At 36.2% G+C, this 15,858-nt stretch overlaps 1 protein-coding gene across 1 annotated transcript in view; it reads left to right on the plus strand.

The window, feature by feature from the left end:
• The first annotated feature begins 354 nt into the window (after nucleotides 1–354).
• The window catches only part of LOC101899308 (uncharacterized), a 37,114-nt gene continuing 21,610 nt past the window's right edge, over nucleotides 355–15,858 (plus strand). Inside the window, exons 1-2 of the mRNA XM_005185633.4 lie at nucleotides 355–2,115; nucleotides 13,557–13,888. Of these exons, the coding sequence (XP_005185690.1) occupies nucleotides 580–2,115; nucleotides 13,557–13,888 (1,868 nt within the window). The 5' untranslated portion in view covers nucleotides 355–579. The remainder of the gene's footprint in view (nucleotides 2,116–13,556; nucleotides 13,889–15,858) is intronic.

A 15,858-nucleotide genomic window follows, 5' to 3' on the forward strand; every position in this document is an offset into this window, starting at 1 on the left:
AAGATACAAATGTTTCGCCATATTTATTTTAATTTATAATTATAATCATAGGGTGTAGGATTGAATTCTCCTTTAAAAACTTTTAATTGTTATGTGGAGCTTAACTAAATTAGCATTGTGGTGTAGGGTATCATAAAATCTAAACCCAACCCACCCCCCCCCCCCCTACTTTAGGACTTTCTTTACTGGTTGTAGATAAAGTTTTGAATGCATATAGAACCAAAAAAAAAAAAAGGAAAGTGAAGTGAAGCGTATGTCATTTAAAACACAAATCAAATACAAAAACACAAATAATTTTCTTCATAAAAAGAAAACTTAATCCAATTGCCTCTTTATTTCCATTCCAGAATTAAAGTACCCCCCTCAACAAAGTAATTGAAGAATATTTGCCTTTGTGCAATACCAACGCTTTACTTTCGCTCAACGATTGATGTAACCAAGGACAGCAATTGACAATTGAAAGGAAAAACGGCAACACCACATGGGAGTTGACTTAGTTACTGCCCTGTAGTAGATTGCACAAAAGAGGAATTAAACCCCCCCAAGCCCAACGAATACATTCTATCTGTGTTGACAATTATGACCAATAAGGCTCTCGACCATATCAGTAATGCGAATAATAGCGAACATCAAAACAGAATATCGAGTCCATTGAACACGGCGGCGGTTGTTACATCAAAGCTGTCGTCATCATCATCGACAACAACGGCAAAAGCAACAGCGACGCTGTCGAATGCGATTTCCTCAACTCAAATCAATAACCATTACAACAAAAGCAACAACAGCAACAACAGCAACAGAAATGCCGATAGCAAATCATGTCCTGAAGGTGGCAACAATAAAGTTAATGACTATCATACGGATAAGGCTGGGTGTCGACAAAATCCTATAAAAGCATATGCCCATGGAATATGGTATCAGGACTATGACACAATTGACAACAATGTCCAACAGCAAATACAATTAATGCAACTTCAACGTCAACGTTTCCAAAGCTCTAACAACACCAACAATGACAACGAAAACGAAAACGAAAACAACAAGAAAGCCAAGAACAATGTAAGAGCAACGATGTCTTTGAGTAATCTCGATGAAAGTGGAAATTTGTTCAACTCGGTCCATGGCGACGAAGTGATAACTGGTAAACAAAAGCAGCAGCAGCAGCAACAACAAGCATCGTCTATGGACAAATGTTTGAACGAAAACAACAACCATGGAAATAACACACACACCAATAACTGTGATATTGTTGTCATCGATATCGAAGATGAACAACTCTTTGAGGGATCTAATCCAGGGCAATCATTGGCACCAGCTCCCTTCCATTTCTCAGGTCGTCCGGTCTTAAAACAACGTTCCATTGATATATCCCATGGAAACATGAGACATCAAACTATTTCAAATAGAAACAGTCAACATGAGAATGTCAAGGATTGCCTGGGCAATATTGACATTGATGGGGGCAGCAATCAGCAGGACAACGATGGTGATCATAATGATGATGATGATGACGACGACGATGATTCATTGGTCTCTTTGGAAACACTTTCAGACAATGTCTCGATTTGGATTGATGGAGAAAAGCATTGGATAGCCGGTGTCGATGCACAAACGACATGTTCGGATCTCATCTGGGCTCTATTGCATTATCAAAATGGACAAAGTGATGGAAAGAGTGCGTCTGCTGCAGATGACAATGGGCGCGGATATACTTTGGAAACACCAAATGACTCTAAGGATAACCAAATCATCGAGAACAATTGCGAAACCAGTAGGGCAATGGATTTTAACAACTGCCACAGCAATACCATGGCCAACTCTGGCCTTGCGAACAATTTCAATCAATCAATGCCAAAAAATACCAAAGAAGAAAATTGTAAAATAAAGCAAAATCCAGCTACAACCACATCAACGGCGAGGACAGCGTCGTCATGTCCGAATGGTAGCAGATTTCCGGCTACAGCTTTGCCATTTCCACCTGGCATTAGCAGCGCAGCGCAATTGACAACCGAATATGTCATCGTCAAACAGTATCATCATTGCGAAGAGTATCTGGATGGGAGTACAAAAATTTTTGATGTTCTACCACCGCGAAATAGTCAGCACAAGAAGGAGGTAAGACATAAAATAGAAAATATTGATTTATCTCAGAGCTTCTCCTTCGAAGTCAATGTTATTGAAATGATATCTTTTTATACCATACATAAAAGGGTATAAAGGGTATATTAATTATCGAAATAATAATCTTAGACCTAACAAAGACGATTAAGCCTTGTCGGTCCATTCGTCTGTCCGTCAGTTTTAATCACGCTAGAGTCAAAACGAATTAAGATAGGAAGCTAAAATTTTGCACAGGTTTGTTTTTTGTCTGCGGGCAGGTCAAGTTCGAAGATGGGCCATATTGGTTCACGATATCGTATAGCCCCCATATAAGGGTACCCATCGCTACCCATTTTGATGATTTTAGCCACATTTTTCAATGGAATTGTCTGAAAATTGCCTATATAGGTCTACGATATCGTATAGCCCCTATACAACGGTACCCCCATATTCGATTTTTCATGATTTAAGCTATTTTTCTACCGGTATTTTTTCAAATTTCATATTTGAAGCTCGTAATAGGTACTACAGCTCATGACAAAAAGTTTGGTATATAGGTTCACGTCTTCGCATAGCCCCCATATAATGATACCTCCCGATATTCGGAATGTTGATGATTTTAGCCAAATTTTTCAATGGAATTGTCTGAAATTCTACGTAAGGAGTTTCTTTTGAGTACTCTACCCCCTGAAAGAGAATTGCCTATATAGGCCCACGATATCGAATAGACTCCATACAACGTAATTAGAAGATACATTTGGTATAAAAAGGGAAAGAGTTTCAATGGAAAGTGTCAGAAATTGATGTCTCTGGAATGCATAAAAGGTAACGTTAATACCAGAGAACACCGTATTTATTTCGTAACATATATTTTTGAAAATGTTCCAGTTGATCTAATTAATTAATCAGATTCGGGTTATCGACAATTTGAAACTAACGCTGTGCATCAAAATTTAAATTTTTTATAACAAAAGAATTACAATATTATATGACAGCAGAGCTAACAAGGAAAAAGCAGCTAAGTTCATTCGAACCTCCATCGTTTAGAGGGAACTTGCCAAATTTCAAAAAATTCTGTTGAAAAATGCCAGACAGTTTAATGGCGACTGTGCGAATGAGTGGTCCTGCAAATGTAATCGCCTGTCAGAGAAGTCGGTGCCTATTGCGAACTTAACAAGTAAAAAAACATTAAGTTCTGACGGGCCGAACTTTTAATACCCTCCACCTTAGAGTAATGGAAACATTAGAACCAATTATGACCCACAAATACCAATTATTAGACATATTCGTGGGAAACTGTGGCAAAAATCATAAAAATACGGAATATCGGGGTTACCGCTAAATAGGGCTATACAAAACTGTGGATCTATACATACAATGTTTCGCCAACGAAGCTAGAGCCTATTATGACCAACTAATTCCAATTTTTAGACAAATTCGTGAAAAAATGTGACAAAAACCATCAAAATACCGAATATCGGGAGATACCGTTATATGGGGCTATACCTATACATACAATGTTTCGTCACACGAACTAGGACCCATTATGACCTAAAAATACCAATTCTCAGACAAATCCGTGAAGAAATGTGGCAAAAGTCATCAAAAAAAGTGGACTTATAAATGCAATATTTCGCCACCGGAGATTTTTAGACAAACCCATGAAAAAATGTGGCAAAAATCATCAAAAAAACCGAATATCGGGAGGTACCTTTATATGGGGGCTATACCAAAACGTGGACCTATACATGCAATGTTTCGCCACCGGAGCTAGAACCCACTATGACCAACAAATGCCAATTTTTAGACAAATCCATGAAAAAATGTGGCAACAATAATCAAAATACCGAGTATACCGAGTACTGTTATATGGGGACTGTACCAAAACGTAGACCGATATATGTCATTTTCAATACCAACCATTCTAGACACAATACAAATTATTCTGCTAAATTTTGACGCTCTACGTCAAATAATGTGGCCTGTATCGTGATTTCAACAGACAGACAGACGGGCAGACAGACGGACATCGTTAAATCGACTTAGAATTTTATGCTGATTATGACTATATATACATAATGGGGTCTACGACAAATATTTATACATGTTACAAACGGAATGACAAAGTTAATATACCCTCCTTTCCAAGGTGGAGGGTATAAAAAACCATTTTTATTTGATTCTGTTGAAAAATGAGGCTTAAATCTAGAAAGTATCGAATTTAGAGAGTTACAATTATATGGGGATTCGCGAAAATGTCGATCTTTATAGGTCATTTACTGTCACAGGAAGTTGCACGCGTGACGAAATCCAAATAACAACTCTAATCCGAACTCCAATAAACTAAGGAAACTAATATGACTGATGCAGCTATATGGAGTTTTTATCGAAACGTGGACCTACTACTTTCGTATGGCAAATTTCCATTTAGTGGGAATCAAAATTGAAATGCTGTGAAATACCGGATACTATGAGGTTCCGCAATATAAAGCAAATATAATATACTAGCTGGCCCGGTCCGCGTTGCCGGCCCGTAGTTTTTGTCTACTATGCATATTTGTCCAAGCATAATTATTAACAGATATGAGTGATATAAGAGTTCACGTACTGATCGATTAAAAGTGTTTTAAAATACCTATACCCATATTTAAGCCGTGGGCTTCAATATTTAAATCTTGGGCTTCAAATGTGTGGATGTGCTATACAAATCTTTTAAAAAGCATATATCAATCTTATCCTCATGTAAGGGATCAATTAATTTTTAGTATGGTAAAAATCGTAACAAAATTTTCCAGTCAAATGAGCAGTAATTTGGAATTTATCGTATTTTGTACACCTCATAATTGAAGGCTGAATGATTTATGAATAGCCAAAGCCAAATTACTTTTTTAAACCCATTAACACCTTAGATTGTTCATTAGAGTCCTTATAAGGTCCCCTAACCATGTCGGTCTGTTTGTTCGCCAAAAGGTGGACCTGAGGGGGTACTATTACATGGAGAAAATTATAAAATTTGTAGACATATTGAAATTTTTATGTAAGATTTTCATCCCCCAAATACACATTTATAGCCAAATCCTTTGAAATATGGTAAAATCAGGAGGTACCTCTATATGGGCACTACTCCGAAACATCGACCTACATTTAAAGCTTTCTTCTATCCCTTATAAGCCAAGATGAGAAATAGAGGCCTCATCAATAATATAGCAGAACAACATAGTATGTCAAACTGAAAAAAATTTCGCGTGATTTAAGTGAGTAAAAATAGTTTTATCCACCTCATAATTGAGGGCAGATTGATTTCAGAATAGTCAAATATAAATACAATTTTACACCCATTACCGTAAGATGGGAAATAATTTTATTTGCCATTTAAATTGTAAGTTGGAGAACTCATAAGGTACATATTTTCCCTCATAGTATAATTCAATGACGATTCTACAAATATTCGGTCTCGTGCTACTTTCTTATATTTGTAATTTGTTCATGTTTCCACAATTCATTTCATATAGATGTACCTCCTAAATCTACGTTCCCAACCAATATTCTCTTGGGGGTTACAAATTCAATATAATACAAAATTTTCTTTTCTGACCACACATTAGATGTGATGGTGGACTTGGTGATACTCCAATGTGGGGACTTTGCTTAAATAAATTCCTATGTGGCAATTATCTGTATGATGGTTCCCTACCCCAGGGTAGCATAAACACAATTTTTTAGCCAAATCAATTGATGAATGTGGTCAAGACCAATATGGGCCCTAGTCTGAAATTTTCAAATCCAAGAGGTTCTCTACCCCCTTACAAACAAAGATGCCAAATAAGAGCCAAAAAATGAAAAAAGTGACCAAGACCCCAAAAATAGCTTAAATCATACGATGGATATATTAATATGAAATCGGGTTGTATCCTTATCCGTGAGTTATGATCGATATCACGATTTAAGGTATCTTGAATGTTTGGAAAGAATTTGTGGAAGGATAGAAATCCTTTTCTTATTAAAAATCCCATTCGCTCTACTATTTTGCACCCTTTAAATTTGGCATTTTACGGATTGTACTCCCAAAGAATTTTGCATTTTGAGCTCTCAGTGGACGGATTATTGTCACATGAAAGAAGTAGGACCACGCTTTTAAATGAGCCACATTAGGCTTTTTCGGTCATTTTTGTTTGTTTTAATGTGTTCGCATCTTCCAGCTGAACCACGATGTAGGCCCTGGAGTTGAAAGGTAGATGTCAGTTAACATCCTATTTCGCACTTATTTCATTTTTTTGGTGAAAAATTGCATGTAGTGAAAAATTATTCTTTATTTTGTTCACAAAAAATTCACTGAATTCAATATGATAATACAAATTGAAAAAAAATTGACAAAAGAAGAATAACAAATTGAAAATATCTTCAACTTGTTCGCTGATTTTTTACAGCACGTGTTTAAAGATCCTTACTAAGTTTGTCAATAGAATGTACTATTATTTTAAAATTCGTTTCCATTGAATTTTTTTACGATTTTTTCCCGATTTCAGAGTTTTTGCAATGAGATCTCTTTTTCGTGATTTTTTAGCGATTTTGAAAAATTAATTGTCTTTTAACTTTGGTTTGGCCGCGTTAAATTATTTCGATATCATCTACACTTCCATGTAACCCGCCATCAATTTCAATTCTCAAGAAATTCAAAAATAAAATATAAAAAACACTACAAATGTACATTAGAAAAAAGTAAGTCAAAATGGAAACCAATCATGCAAAATAAAACATTACTATTGTACATTTCAAAAGTCAAAATGAAAATGTTAATATATCACATTTTTACGCGATTTTTTTGGATATTATCCTTTTCGGACAGGAGACAATTCCGAATTTCCATGTCTATAAAATTTTACAACGATCAATCAGATTTCAAGCATAATTAACTTTTTTTGTTGAGAGAAATTGTAGTGATATTTAGTTCCTGCGGGTCTTATTGATTGATAAGTATTTTTATATTTTAAAATTCACCATCTCTTGTCGATCAAAAAAAAAACTTGCTGTCATTATTTCAACCAAACGAGCGCATGCAATGTGGTCGACGGTTTTGTTATTTTGCATCATGAAGTTGCACTTTTCTCTCACTGACAGGTAACAAATAAAAAAGTTTAAATTTTACAATTTAACGAGTCCTTAGGTGAGTGTAGACAGGTCACGCAAGGAATACAGTTTCCTTGCAGGATTCAACAACCAGATGTATGAAACGTTGTTACGGGTGAAGTGTGGAAACTTCTCTTTGAAATGTAGTTCATTGATTTGATGTGGAACAAAAAAGGCTTGACAACGTGTGTAATTACCGATGTTGATGAAAACTTTTTAATGCATAAAGTTATGCAATTAATAAGCACAAGAGAACTTTACCACGCACAAACTTTGAATGCCTCATATTCGGAAAAAAGAAAACTCTGTGGTTTTTCGATAGTTGGCTAAACAAGTAAAGAAGCAATTGAAAAAAGTAAGTTATTTTGCCTAGTAAATTTGATAGAAATAACTTGTTATTGCTTCGCTAACATGTAATCCAGAGAGTATGTAGTAGTCTTTATGTTTGGGAAACTGACAATGCAGAGTGTATGTAGTCATCATTACTACAATGCTTAATGCAGCACATATGCCTTCCAATTTGTACTGAGATACTAGACCGTGGTAGATTTGAGTGTAACATAGACAGAAGGAAACGATATTTGGTGATCTCCATATAATCACATTCTCAGTCTATTTATTGTTATACCCTACACAATAATATGGAGATTTATGAAGCCTATCATTCCGTTTGTACCACTAGATTGAAATTTTATATTTTTAGTTCGCAATGGGTACTACCTCATAAAAGAGAATATTGCCAAAATAGGTCCACGTCGTCGTATAGCCGCCATATAACTGTACTTTCTTATATTCGGTGATTTTAGACACATATTTCAACGGAACCGTCTCAAATTTGGTATTTGAAATTTGTTATGGATACTACAGTTTATAATATAAAATGTTGCATACTTCATTTATTGGGTCAAATGACGAGCTCTATTGAAATTGGTGAAAATCAGCTCATCGGATTTTACAATTATTTTGAAGAAAATGTATAATATCAACTGAAAGAGGTTTGATTTTGTCACATGCGGTGTAAATCGGTTCATATGTAGATATATCTCCCATACATATGTTATATTGGATAGCATATTTAAGTATATTAGCATATTTATCAAATACAGCCGTCGTTGTCGAAATCGGTTCAGATTTAAATATAGTTTTCACACACATTTCCCTCTAATTACATGAAAATGGTGAATGAAGTTTACCGGAAAAATGTTTGCCAATTTTTAACAAAATCGATTGAAATATAGCTAAAGATGACATATACAGGGTTGCCCATATTCGACGGACCCATCTGGCAACGCCATAACTTTTGACAGAGATGTCACATCGCTTAATGATATACCGCGTTTGAAGCGTCAGTCCAAGCAGATTTTTACCATGAACCAATACACGCCACGCGAGCGCGCTGAAATTCTAAGAACACCTTTAAGCGTTTATACGAACAATTTTCGACTGGTAAGGCTCTTTCTAATCCGAAGAGGCCATATAAAAGTCAACCAAGGCGATCGGCCGAGAATATCGCTGCCGTACGAGCCAGTGTATAACCCAGAAGGATATTAGTAAAATCATTGCACAATGGACCCATATCCAATTTTTCTGCCCAAAACTATTTCAACGTCTCCATATGTTTATCCTAGGAATTAACACCGTTCTCAATATCAAATTTCAAAATTACAACTCTATCCCAGCTCTATCCAAGGCCAAATTAAGTAACATTGAGTACGTATATCCAAAACAGTCGACATCTCTCCAGCCCTGACACCAACAGTGATCGAAAATTCTTCGTATAATTTTAAATTCAATGTCACTGTTTCAGCTTTATACCTTCACCCCATACTCAATTTAGTACTACTTAGTACTTTTCAAAAAAAAAAGTACACATTTCCAAAACTTACTCCACATCTCAATTTCAGATGCCAACAGTGACATATATATTACATTATAGGATTTCAGCTCTATTCCTGAAACCAAAATAAAATGTAGTACAATTCAGTCCATCCATATAAAATTTGAGGACACCAGTTTTATCCTTCAATAAAAAAAATCACGTTTTCACCTCTATCCTTCACCCAATATCCAATTTAGTACCACTTAGAACTTTTCGAAAAATTATAGTACATATTTCCAAAACTTCCTCCACATCCGAAATTCAGATGCCAACAGTGGCATCTATATCAAATTACAGGATTTCAGTTCTATTACTTCAACTAAAATAACTTAACTTATCATTTAGTTCATTTCGTAGAATTATAGTAAACATTTCCGAAACCACCTCCACAGACACCAACGCATTTTCGAAACAACCTTAATAACAAATTTCATGATATCAGTTCTATTCTTTCACCAAAGACTAAATTTAGTACTATTTAGAACTTTTTGTGCATTTATAGTACACATTTCCAAAACCACCTCCATATCTCAATTCAAGATACCAACACAGACCACAATAGCAAATTTCAGGATTCCAGCCCTTTCCCATCACCAAATACCAATTTTAGTACCATTTAGTTCATTTCGTACAATTTTAGGACGCAATACGAACCCACCGCCAAATTTCAAACACACATACCATAAATAATTTAAATATCAAATTTCAGAATTTGATCTGTATCCCTTCACCCAATACCAAATACAGCACCATTCAGTACTTTTCTTACAATTATGGTACAAATTTCAAAAAGAATCTCCGTATGTAAAGGCTACACATGAACAGCGACCATAATTCCAAATTTTAGATTTCAAACACTATCTATTCACCCAATACGATATTGTACCAAATATTGTACTAATTAGTACTTTTCGTTCTCTTGTATTGCACATTTCCAAACCGACTTCTTTATCACAAACCTACCACCAACAGGAATCCCAATACAAAATTTCAAAATTCCTGCTTCTTCCGTTCACCCTAAACCAGCGTATTCCAAATTTAGTAACATTTAGTACAGTTCGCACACCTAGTGCTCATATCCAAAACTGCATAAAACTTACTTTCCAAACTTGATTCTCACACCAAATTTCAATACTTATTTTAAATAATTAGTAGAACTTATAACTTTTCGTAGCCCTAATTTCAAATTTCCAAAAAAAAAAAAAAACCCTTTAGTACATCTATTTTTCACAAATTTCAGAATTCTAGCTCATTGAGTTTCTTCAATAGAAAATATGCAGTTTTCATTACATTTTAGCACTTCTACTACGAATTTCCATAAATCTGTGATAAGGCTAGATGATGCATACCATTGACTGACCCTTGCGCAAAATTTCAAGATTCTAGCTTCAGCCGTTTCGTCTGGACGTTGATTTTCCGTCAGTCAGTCATCCGATTTTATAGTCATGCACTCCATACCAATGATATCTCGTAATAAAGGACACATATAGGGTGAGATGAAAAAACTGCGACCAACTTCAGACTGCTGTCAATTCCAAGCCATTCGCCCGACAGCTGTTAAAATTATTCTAGTGACAGCTCACTATAATGTTTACAAGCGTACAAAAGTATTTTGGTGAGAATTTTCCAGAAAAAAAGTTATTCATGATGGAGTTCGAGCGCGATAGTGTGATTTCTTTATATTTGGCTGGAAAACTACAAGTGGTTATCGTTAGAGCACTCCATCGCTTGTTACCGTGATACTGGTAGCGTAGCCCGACGTCAAGGAGATGGACGGAAAAAAGTAGCAACATAAGCAGAAATGGTTCGAAAAGTACAGAAGCGACTTGATCGAAACCCGCGTCGCAGTGGCCGAAAAATGGCTCGTGAGCTGAATATATCGCAATATTCCATTCGGCAAATATTGTAAAATGAGCTCGGGGTAAAGCCATTGAAGTTTCAAAAAATGCAAGAACTTACACCGCAACAGAAATAAAATAGATAGATAGACATTTTGGCCGCAGACCTTGGACATTCCAACAGGAGCACCATCGCACTCAGCACGCGCCACCCAAGAATGGTTACAAGATGAGTGTCCTCGCATCATTTCAAGCGCACAAGCGCCACCAAAATCTCCGAATACCAATCCGTTGGACTATTGTGTCCGGAGTATTTTGGAAATCAAGTTTGGCACTAGTAAATACCAAAGTGTCGATCACATCAAGCAACCGCTTCGCCGGTAATTTATATATATATATATATATATATATATATATATATATATATATATATATATATATATATATATATATATATATACATATATATACATATAGATATAGATATTGCAAATATCTTTTGATCGGTTATAGATACAGTCTTCGAAATTGGAATGTGTGAGGGAATTTGGTACAAAAATAAATCGGTCAAATTATATTGAAATCGGTCCAGATTTGGATATAGCTCCCATATGTATTTTCGCCCCACATCAGGTATTTATACACCAAAAACGATGTGTATGTTCGATTCCAATGAAAATTTGTACAAAACTAAATTTGTCGAATTATATTGAAATCGGTTCAGATTTGTGTGATAGAACTTAGTTTAAAAATTTATTTGTCAAAGTGCAATGAAATCGGGTGAGGTTTGGATGTAGCTCGCATACATTTTTCGGCCAATTCAATTCAGATTTGTATATAGCCCCCATATATATTTTCGGCTGATTTCATGTACTTGATGTGGCGCCCGGACAAAATCGCCATTGCAATTATGGGGATCATGAACATGTTTATATCCTCCACATTGGAAAGGAGGGTATATTAACTTTGTCATTCCGTTTGTAACATCCCTAAATATTCGTCGTAGATCCCATAAATCAGCATTCATAATCAGCATAAAATTCTAAGTCGATTTAACGATGTCTGTCTGTTGAAATCACAATACAGCCCACATTATTTGACGTAGAGCGTCAAAATTTAGAAGAATCATTTGTATTGTGTCTACAATGGTTGGTATTGAAAATGAGATGTATCCGTTCACGTTTTGGTATAGTCCCCATGTAACGGTACCTTCCGATATTCGGTTTTTTGATGATTTTTTCCACATTTTTTTCACGGATTTGTCTAAAAATTGGTATTTGTTGGTCATAATGGGTTCTAGCTTCGATGGCAAAACATTGCATGTATAGGTATACAATTTGGTATAGCCCCCATATAATGGTACCTCCCGATATGCAGTATTTTTATGGTTGTTTCACATTTTTTCACGGATTTGTTTAAAAATTGTTATTTTTGGTCATTATGGGTTCTGGCTGCGGTGGCGAAACACTGTATGTATAGGTCCACGTTGTGGTATATCTCCCATATAACGGTACCTCCAGATATTCGGTATTTTGATGATTTCTTTGCGGATTCGGCTAAAAATTGGTATTTTTGTGTCCTAATGGGTTCTAGCTCCGGTGCCGACATATTGTGTACAGGTTCATGTTTTTGTATAGCCCCATATAGCGGTACCTCCCGATATTCAATATTTTGATGATTTTGAGAAATTTTCCCACGAATATGTCTAAAAATTGGTATTTGTGGGACACAATGGGTTCTAATGTTTCCCTTACCCTAAGGTGGAGGGTATTAAAAGTTTGGCCCGGCCGAACTTAATGTTTTTTACTTTTTTCTGTTTCTGATGCTCCTGAAGGAAAAACAAAATTCCGAAGTGGACCGGGTTCAGCTAGTTGTATTTAAATTATCCTTAGCCCATTTAATTAAAACAGGAGTGTAGAACATAAAAGCGGACGTTACAAAAAACTGGGAAAATATTTGTAGGGGTTTACAATATATATTGCTCCAAGGGGCACCGTAAGTAGTTGTATTGTCACTTCATGCCTCCAGAAGAGTAATCTTAAACCTAATTTGAAGAGGTAAAATGCCATGATAGTATTAGTCTTTGTTCTTTTTTTCGATATCTTTAAATTAAAGTCCATGAAGAAATAAAGAAATTTAAAACAAACAAAGGAGCTGAAAACACGTTCCCACACATTGTGCAAAATAAGGGAGTTTGTAAGTAATTGTTTCAATAATTTCATTTAACGATTTAACGTTTAACGATTTTTCGTTGTTGTCTTGTTTTTTATTTTTCTGAATTATTACTACTTTCCTGCGGCGAGGACTTACAATAAGAGCATTTACGCCATGAGGGCAACATAACAAACTTAAATAGCTTCGAGCACCATCAAGAAACATTTAGAAAATAATAAATTTTCAAAGTCACGTATAAATTGACTCAAAACGGGCGGTGACATTCTTGGTTGGTGGGAGGTGGGGATCGAACTGGGTGAAAAATTGCTCCATTACAAATTTTTTTTGATAAATCATAATCAACTACTTACCACTGGTAAATGTTCTTTTTGCTCAAGCGAAAGTAAATAAAAGTATTTGTCTTGTCTTTCTTTTTTTTTTTTTTTCTTCTCTTGCAGTGTGAATTACTGCTACGGCGTTTGGGTCCAGCACCAGTGACCGCATACGCCAACAATAATAACAGCAACAACAACAGCAGCAGTAATACAGCCAACACGCCGCAGTTGTCTTCATTAATCTCCACGGACAAGGACAGCGGCATGGGCAGTCCGGTGGGTAGTGCTCGAAGTGCCAAGTTTCGCCGCCGCAAACATAAATCATCGCAGTGGTTGGCCCAGGCAAATACATTGCACCCGAAATTGTCCCGCTGCACGGCCACGGCCAATGAACGTCTTCTCAAGATTATAATGGCCCAGGATGAGACAATTCAACGGCAATTGTCATTGTTACGGTAGGTCCTTGAATAAATTGAGCTTTTGGGTCGAGTGGCACAGTGGCGTGATTTGTGTCAATGGGGTTAATGATGGGACAGCAGAAGGTCGCATACAGAGGGGGGCATCATTGCCATCTTAATTATCCTTAGCATTGACCGCAACAAAAAATGGGAACGAGAGAAAAATCACGTAGTTTCATTTGTGATGTCTAATTTGCCAAGCGGGGAATTGCAATAAATAATAATGTTTAGGTTTTATGCCACGTCCGGTGATACCTGGTGGGGGCAACTTAAATTTTGGTTGTGGGTCATTCATGTTTTAAATATGAAAAGGTAGTAAAACAAATGAAATGAACGTTCAAGGTCTGCGGCCAAAATATTTGCGTGCCCAAGGCCTTAATACACCCTCCAGAATATTTCCGCAATAATATTCGGCATTTATTCTGGTGGCACGGTTGATTAATACGAGTGGAGAGCGACAATCGGCCGTTATGGCTGCCCAAACCATACCATGGCCGGCGCTTGAGAAAACCAAATTCGGCAGTCCACCATTTTCGACCAAGCGCAGCAACTCTTTAGCTCTTTTGAGTCTATTTTCTTTCTGTTTCGTCCACTTCCTTGACGTCTGGCTAAGCTGCCAATATCACTGTAACGAGCGATGGTACGAGACACAAAAGATTTATTCACATTTAAATGCTGGAGTGCTCTAACGTTAGCCACTTATGGTGTTCCAGTCCAATATAAAACCAGTAAAGAAAGTCTTGAAGTCGGGCGGGGACGAGCTCCGCATAAAAATTAAAAGTTTTTATGGGAGAATTCAATCATACACGCTATGATTATAATTATAGTTTAAAGTTCAAAGGACTAAATTTGCCGAAGCATTTGTATCTTTTAAATTCGGTGCAAAATTAATTTGAAATCAGATAAAGATATATATGGGAGCTATATCCAAATCGGAACCGATCTCGATAAAATTTGGCAAAGATATTTCTGAGCTGTATTTGATATATTTTCCTGAATATAGTTGTTACGGAGTGCATATTACGGCTGTGGGTAACAAATATAACAAATCGGATGAACAGTATATGTGGGAGCTATAGCCATATCTGAACCGATCTTCACCAAATTTGACATACTATCTTCTAGACTCAATTCGGTCGTAAGTGCCAAATTTCATCCCATTTGGGCAAATATTAGACGTTTGGTGCACAATCAAAGGTAAATCGGACGAAGTTATATATGGGAGCTATATCCAAATCTGAACCAATCTCGATAAAATTTAGCAAAGGTATTTCTGATCTGCATTTGATATATTTCCCAAAATATTGTTGTTACGGCTGCGGAGGACAAAAATAACAAATCGGATGAACAATATATATGGGAGCTATAGCTATATCTGAACCGATTTGATTAAATTTGGCATACTTATTTTCAGGCCTAATTTGGTTGTATGTGCAAAATTCCATATTATTCGGGCTGATATTACACGTTTGGTGCACAATAAAAGGCAAATCGGACGAACATATATATGGGAGCTATATCTAAATTTTAACCGATTATCTCCAATTTCAATAGGGTTCGTCCTTGGGCCAAGCAAATGATTTGTGCAAAATTTACAAAAATACATGGTCAGGCTGACAGATGGACGGACAGACGGACGGATAAGCGGACGGACGGACATGCATAAATCGACTCAGAATGTGATTCTATGCAGATCATCAAAAGGAACTATGGGTCTATCTCGTTTAATTTTACCTGTTACAAACAAATGCACAAATAAAAATCACACTGGAAAATCGGGAAAATTCTCACCAAAATGCTTTTTACGCTTGTAAACAATATAATGATATGTCACGGGAATAATCTTAACAGCAGTCGGACAAGTGGCTTTGGCAGTCTCAAGTTAGTTGCAGTTTTTTCATCTCACCCTGTACAGATTGGCCTGAAATTCGGCCTGTTGATTTCTCTATTTATATATATGCATGGAG

The sequence above is a fragment of the Musca domestica genome, unplaced genomic scaffold (assembly GCF_030504385.1).
Source record: "Musca domestica strain aabys unplaced genomic scaffold, Musca_domestica.polishedcontigs.V.1.1 29, whole genome shotgun sequence".
Lineage (NCBI taxonomy): Eukaryota > Metazoa > Arthropoda > Insecta > Diptera > Muscidae > Musca > Musca domestica.